Source organism: Anneissia japonica, unplaced genomic scaffold, assembly GCF_011630105.1.
Source record: "Anneissia japonica isolate Jap-2015-1 unplaced genomic scaffold, ASM1163010v1 scaffold287588_len240510_cov160, whole genome shotgun sequence".
Lineage (NCBI taxonomy): Eukaryota > Metazoa > Echinodermata > Crinoidea > Comatulida > Comatulidae > Anneissia > Anneissia japonica.
The window spans coordinates 163,141-170,925 of record NW_022716955.1 but is presented as its reverse complement, the minus strand read 5'-3'; the positions used below and the strand labels follow the sequence as shown (position 1 = coordinate 170,925).

The following is a 7,785-nucleotide window of genomic DNA, read 5'->3' as shown; positions in this document are numbered from 1 at the left end:
TAAAATAAAAGGAATTGATTGATGATTGATTGATATTATTTTATACTGTACAGTACATGCAATAAATTGAAGAGATAAACTATATTATACATATAGATATGTATTCAAATAAGGTTTGCTGCGTAGCACCGTAACTATATAATATAATATAATATAATATTAACAGTGCTCGAATAGGAACAAGTTGTAATAATCGTATCAATCATCTCATCAACGAAAAGTTCTTATTTGAGCGCAGTTATCATTATTTTTACTATTTGTTTCTATCGTGTTTACGGTGCTACGTAGCAACCTTGATTTGAAATATAAATATATATTCAAGGTTTATTTAACAAATTATTTCTCAATAACAGCAAAAGCTGAATTAGCACAATATTAACATCAAAAAATTACAACCACAAAAACAGAATAGGCCTATATACCAACGATAGCTCTATAGATATTGTGAAAACCAGGGAAGAATACCAAATCAATATACTAATCACGAAGGAAATTGGATACGACTTGCGTCAATCCACAAACAATCAATGAAAACTGGTTATAATAACGGGTTGCAAGTAATAATTGATGTAACACAAATTAAAGTGGATGTACCAAGACCTAGTCGTAACAGCATCAGTGGTTGAGTCGCATTTGTATAGGCATAATTTAATTGTAACCCTAAGTGTGAAATTATCATTCATCATTCTATTAATTAATGCGTAGCTGCAAAATAACATGCGCACCATGCACAAGAGCGAAACTGGTTCGTCGGTGAGAGCATGCGCTCACGGCAATATGCCTTTCCTTAATGAGAGAACCGCTTTAAGCTTCACGTTTCTCATTAAACGCCTGTTGTTACCATTATTCTTATTGTGTATTGTAATTAAAATGATTCTCCATAATTGGCAACTGCCCTCGAAAATTTAATTTTATTGGAATTTGATAATTATCATAATTTGCAAAAAAAAACAAAAAAATAAAAACCAACAAACAAAACAAAAAAACAAAACACCAAAAAAGAAAAAAAAAAAAAAAAACCAATCACAATAGGCCTACTTCTGCTAATCCCCTGCATAAGTGTTTGTTGTTCATGCTGACTGTCCATTTTTTCTTGCTCAAGACCATATTGCCGATGTGCCATTGATAATTTAATAACATTATGAAGGGCAATAACATAATAATATACATCTGAATATATATGTAACAAAGGACAGGAGTGTCGATCAAACTTAACAATTAACCAATCAGAACAAGGGCAGGAATGCGTAACAAACGGAGCGGGGCTAAAACTTGGTTTCCATACAATCGCTCACAGTCGCCGACAACTTTGGCGGTGGCTGATTGGTTGGTCGAATCGGGGAGCCTTCACGATTGCGTTGGGGCCGGTGTAGCGATTGTATGGAAACCACGCTTTATAAGTCGCCGGAAGGTCCATTAGGCCCTACATCATAACCAGATAGCGCGACTTCACTGTTTATAATTGTTAATTGCTGATTGATCCGCTAAAATGTATTTAATTTGAATATCTTTGAAAATAGAATAAAATGTTTGAAAAGTGTTTTTATTTCTTTTAAACTGAACTAGCCATATGAATTTATATTTTTGTATTTCAATAGCAAAGCATTGAATCGGTTTAGTTATATGTCGAAACAAGACAATGAGATGAACGAGAATATACATCGTAGTCGAATTCATCTAAGTAGGGGCCTACAGAATCTTACTGGTGGTGAGTGTGAGGAGCACTGCAATGGCTAAGAACATATCGATGACTGGTAACTTCAGACACAATGAACGCTCGAGAAATGCCAATATCGAGGCCGTGTTGAACTCTCGAAGACGCAATGAGTACAGGCGTCAGTTATATGGAGATGAATCGCAAAGGACACTTAATCAGGTAATGGTATCAATCTCTTTTAAAAATTAATTTACAAGATTCTTTATTACTCATAAAAAACTTCTTAAATAAAATCATTGCACATGGTACTATCCGAATGCATGCACATCGTCACTTCACCACCAGGACGGAACCCAGGGGTTCTGACTCGGCGCTCACGTAGGCCTAACCCCATCTAATTCCAGACAGCCTCCCTCAAAATATTTCTTTAGCTTCATATTTTCGCATCTCAACCCCAGGTCCTTGGTTAAGTTAATGAAACGTATAGGCCTATGTTAAATTTACTGTCATTTCATATCTCATAAATCATTAAATATTACTACGTTACGTCATATTGGCAGGCAAACACAGAGATGGTGATGATGATCATCAAATTGTGTTTGTAACAATGGAACCTCGATAATAATGCATAATAAATTGTTATTATTACCATATTGTTTGCTATTGTTCAGCGGTTCTCTATTGCATGCAGATTGTCGTTATTGTGTTGTTATACCTTTAATTGTTGCTAAAATACGGAATTGTTGCTAAAAATACGGCAATTCTGTTAATCTTAAAACTGCACTGAGTTAAAAAAAAAAAATCTTAAATTTTAAATCGCTTAATTTGTATACTAATAAATAAGTTATTAGATTTTAATTAAAATCATAATATATATACATACATATATATATATATAAATACATATATATATATATAACAATATATATATATATATATCTATATATATAAAACAAAAGAATATAGGAAAAGAATACCATGTACAGACTTCAGAAACACTTTATTGGAGAAAACCAATATTTCGACCTATCCTCAGGTCTTTATCAAGAAAAAAACTAGCAAAAAGTGGACACACATAACCACTGTAGTGGGAGGATTTAAAGAATAAACAATGCGGATTATAATGAGAGTAGGGCCTAATTAAAATCGGGTAGGCCTATACATTAATTGTAATAAACAGTTACAGAAACATAGCATAACAATGTTATGCTATGTTTCTCTATTTCCTGTTTTTATTTTGAATTTTGGTCAATATACTATAGTCTGTTTATTTTACTGTCGGCATAATGTGGGAACGACTATTAACTCCGTTCTCATTGCAAATACATTAATTGTAATAAACAGTGTTTATTACAATTAATGTATAGGCCTACGGACGGATAGTAATGGTCGTACGCCTAAGTTATTCTTTGCACAGACCATGAGAAATTGGCTGGTAATCAATTTAAAGATCTATATAGGAGTAAACTGTCTGTGAATCAGATATTTTATAACTTTATTTTTAAATGGGCTATTTTCAATATATTTTTTTTCCCATTTTGACAAATAGTAAAATCCTCTGTTTTGAAACCCCTTTTCATGTTGCAATCAAGCGGTCACGTAAAAATACCGCAAAATAAAAAGCTAAACATAGGCCGTGAGGTAGCAAGAATTCTTAAGATGAAGGTATCTAAATTAAATTGATTTAATTTAGACCTTAGGGTTGAAGAGTCCGGGTTGAATTTGTACCCTACAATTTGATAGTTTCAATAGACAAATTAAATGTGTATTTGATGTTTTTATCATTGTTTTGTGAGCAGTCAGGCATTTTTCCGCCCATGGGCTGCCACACTCCACAGCGCACGGCGCAAGACCGGTAGCAATGGTTAGCAACGGTAAACAACCTAGCTTAGCTAGGCCTAGCCCCAGCTTTAGCCTAGCCTAGGCACTTGGGGGTATTGGCCAGCCCAATCTTATTGCATCTGGTGGTCTACATTAAACTAGAATAATACTTTATTAATAATAATTAATATCTCCCAACTGACCATTTCAGATGTTTTTTAGATTAGGCCTAGGGTAGCCTAGGCCTGTAAATGTAGTAATAAAAGGTGGATTTAGGCATAGGGCTTAGGCCTAGCCTAGACGGTATTCACCTAGACTAGGCTAGGCCTATTCAGATGTTTCTTTCTCCCCCCCCCATCTTTTAGGGTGTCAATAACACCCGGGAAGCCTTTCTTTGTACAACAACATCGTTAGTAAAGTCAGCACACAAAGGAAACCTGACACAAAAGTACTCAATTAATTATTGGTACCAAAAAACCACTAATTTTAGTGATTTTTTGGTATTTTATTTTAGGATTTTTCTGTGAAATTTTGGGAGACTGAGAAAGTTTGGAAGATCAGGCAAGTGCATGAAAATTGGGAGACCCGGATCGAATCACAAGGGAGAGTTGGAATGCATGATTATTAAGCTTAAGCTACTAGAGTAGTAGTACAGGTAGGTGGTACTGCAGTAGGCCTGGGCCCTACTTACTAGTACTACTATCTAATACTTGAGTGGTTAAGATGCTTGCCTTCCAAACCCAGGTTTCAATTCCTGTCAGTGTTGCAGGACTTTTTTCTCATGGCCAAAAATAGCCCCCACTCTCTAAATCTCATTAGATTCAGTTTGTGTAAAGCATGAGATGTGTATGTTTGTCTTGTGCAAGGGATTGTCACCTACTAGTAGGACAGTGATATATTCCTTATTGACAATCCTTGGTATATGTGTTGTGTGCCTAAATACTGTAAATAAAAAAATAATTTGGCCTTGACATATCTCCTTATATTATATTTATAACAAAGGCCTTAAATGTTGTGCAATAATTTAGCAAAAATCAATATTTTGGCTGCGCACTGGCCAATCAAAGAGGAGAAACAGCCTATAGCTAAATATAGGCCTACCCTGCCAAGAAAAAATCTACAGCAGAACAAATGGTCCCAGGACTACTACAACCAGCATTCTCGTGAATCATTTTATGCTGGGCCTGCTTGCCCTAGGCCTAACACAGTTGACAGCTGTTGCTTCGTTTCTTTTCAGAGGGTTTTCCATGTCACGGAGAAAACTAACGGAACTGGAGCAGTGAAGTTTGAATGGCAGAAAACCCTAGGAAATTACTTGGCCTCCTCTGGAACCAATAACAACGTGAACTTATTTGATAGGCATGGTGAACTCATTGATGAGATTAACCTTCCCGGGTGAGTAACTGAGTCTTTGCTAATTAAAACAATTTGGCTCACATTTTTATGCGTGTACAAACAAGCTAAAGATGTACTGTCCCTTGCCAAAATAAAAAAATCATAAAAATCATTTTTGAAATTTACTTGCCCATTTTGAAGTAACATAAAAATTATCAAATTAGTGTATTTAAAAAATGCTTACCCATAAAAACCATCATTTTACAGCGAAAAAATGATAGAAACACTTCCAGTCACTGGAAGTGTTTTATTATCTTTATTATTATAATTATCCAGTTAAAAAAAATCAGGGAACACATTTTTTGAATTTAATAATTTCTATGCTCAAGTTAATAATTTTTATGTTACTGCAAAATGAGCAAGTTAATATAAAAATTATTTTTTATGATTTTGGTCATTTTCAAGGGACAGTACATCTCTAATTGACAATGTTGTGTTGTTCACCGCACACGTAAGGCATTTGGCATTTGTGGCAAAAATTATCAAACATGATAGATATTATATTAAATTACTATAAAGAACTGTTGTTTTTGTTTGAGAATGTCTTGACGTTGAAGTTGAGTTGCTTCAATCATCATTGGAGTATAATATATTTCTACAGTATGAGTGCCACAAATTCAAGCAGTCGCTCAAAAATCCACCGCTCATGAGAACTGTGTGCTTACGCCAAATTAAACGAATGACGTTTGGAGTAAAATATGAATTTTGGAAAAACGCAGAACATTTTGCAATTGCTTCCTGAGTAATCAAATAGGCAAATCTTTCGAATTGAAGTCCTTGATAATGGACCCAAATGAACGTAAAATAATGAAAAACACAACACATTTCATGAAAAGAACTAAGGATTTATAATCGTAAACATGTTTCGGATATTACGCTTCAACCCATTTTCAGTACAAACAAGGAACAAAGTTATGCTAATTGTATTAAAAAATATATTGCAATTTTTTTTCTTAGGACTTGTAATGGCCTTGAGTGGGACAAAGATGGCGATACTTTAGCAGTGGTATGTGACCGTAGCTCGGTCATTTTCCTTTGGGACGCCAACAGCCTCAAGACTTCTCAGCTGGACAGTGGGTTTAAGGATGGCCTTTGCTTTGTGCGTTGGTCAAGAACAGGCCCTCAGTTAGCTGTTGGTACAATTAAGGGAAACCTTCTTATCTATAATCACCAAACATCAAGGTATTTCTCAGATTTGTTTTGAAATTTTGTTGTTTCATAAAAATATGTTTTTGTTTATTATTGCTTTGCCTAACTTTTCAGTATCGCCAATGGCGCCGTCATTGTAATTGTCATCATCACAGTCATCGTTATCATAAACAGCATCTTCGTCCTGATCAGTGTCATGTTGATCATTGTCATTATACTTACCGTTATTGTAATCATCACCATCATTGTAATCATCATCTTTGAAATCATTGCCGCTGTTATCATCATCATTATATCACCACCGCAGTCGTCAACATCATTATTGTTATGGACGTCATCATCATTATCATCATCATCATTGGATTAGATTGGATTGGATTTATTCGGTGTAAACACCAAGGATAGCCCACGAAAGTCTAGAAGAAGACTTATTTCCAGTGGTGTCCTTCTGGTGGTGACTGGGCAGTACACCAAGAGACAACCCCCTACTCTTTTCCAAAGAGTGTACTGCGTTGTTTAACGTGCACATGGGCCATCAATGCACACAGGACCAACGGCTTAAACGTCTCATCCGAAAGACTGTGCGCTATTATAACTTGTATTTCAGCCCTCCATCTGAAATTCAAGGAGAGGCAGCGATGGGAGTTGAACCGGGGACCTGGAGATCTCCACGATTCAGCGCACACACAGTGGCTACCGACTGAGCTAAACTGCTCTCTAAAACAATCGTCATCAACAACATCATCATCTTCATCTTTCTGGACTGAATTTTGAAGAAACACTGGAGTGTGGAAATTTGGAAAAAAACTAAATCGCATTTTATTAAGCATTATTTTTGTAAGAATCTGTTACTTATTAAAGTTACAAAACAATTGCAAGTTAAAAACTTCTCCTGTGTATGTTTTAATGCAGGAAAGTTCCAATTCTTGGCAAACACACTAAAAAGATCACATGTGGTGCTTGGAGTAACAAAAACCTACTGTGTCTTGGAAGTGAAGACAAATCCATCACAATCAGTAATCAAGAGGGAGACACAATCAAACAGGTAAGCAGTGTGCGCAGGAATTGTCTATACAAGGAGCATTGCCTCTAAGTTTAAGGAGTACATTATTTTTTCCCCCAAGTTTTCCTGTGCACTCTTAATTGTAATTGCTGTTCTGTTGCTGATGTTTTTAAATTTATTTTATTAATATTTTTTATTGTTATTACCATAGTTTTTTAGGTATGGTTTCTTACTCTTTTCTGTTTTGTTTTACTATGTGTATTGAGGGTCCCTAATTATCAGCTTCGGCTGGATGGACCACCCTTATTAAAGATTGTTGAAATAAATAAATAAATAAGCCCATTCCCCCACCCCCAAAAAATTGACCCAATTCTTGGGGTTGGGCTTACACCTGAGGAATTCCCTTTTCAAACAAATACAGTACAGTCAGGAAATATCGCTTCGTATCTGCGCGTAACCACTCGTAGCCTGCTCGTAGGTACCGTTTGGAACGTAGCTACGAACCACTACAAAGGTCATTGTTATTATAATTAGCTTTGCAATGATCGAAGGCTGGATCGTCGGGCTGATAATCAATGCTTAAACAATATTGAAATATAGTTTACCGGCTTTCAACGCGTAAGCAATGTTGCAATTTACTAAATAAACAATGTTAGAACTTTATTGTTTTGTTATATCCTACCTTATTATTAAATCGATCATGTTTTAAAACTGTGTTTAGTTCGCTAGCTGGGTGGGTAACCTAGTGGGCATTCAGTAT

At 35.4% G+C, this 7,785-nt stretch overlaps 1 protein-coding gene across 3 annotated transcripts in view; it reads left to right on the top strand.

The window, feature by feature from the left end:
- LOC117110076 (WD repeat-containing protein 19-like) overlaps positions 1 to 7,785 on the top strand; it is a 40,468-nt gene that overhangs the window by 1,656 nt on the left and 31,027 nt on the right. For 2 of the 3 annotated variants that reach the window (XM_033252659.1, XM_033252658.1), the window contains exons 2-5: positions 1,599 to 1,876; positions 4,716 to 4,873; positions 5,831 to 6,055; positions 6,935 to 7,067. In XM_033252659.1, the coding sequence (XP_033108550.1) occupies positions 1,730 to 1,876; positions 4,716 to 4,873; positions 5,831 to 6,055; positions 6,935 to 7,067 (663 nt within the window). In that variant the 5' untranslated portion in view covers positions 1,599 to 1,729. Of the gene's footprint in view, positions 1 to 1,598; positions 1,877 to 3,261; positions 3,323 to 4,715; positions 4,874 to 5,830; positions 6,056 to 6,934; positions 7,068 to 7,785 lie in introns of those variants that run through there. The other variant, XM_033252660.1, reaches the window with a different exon arrangement.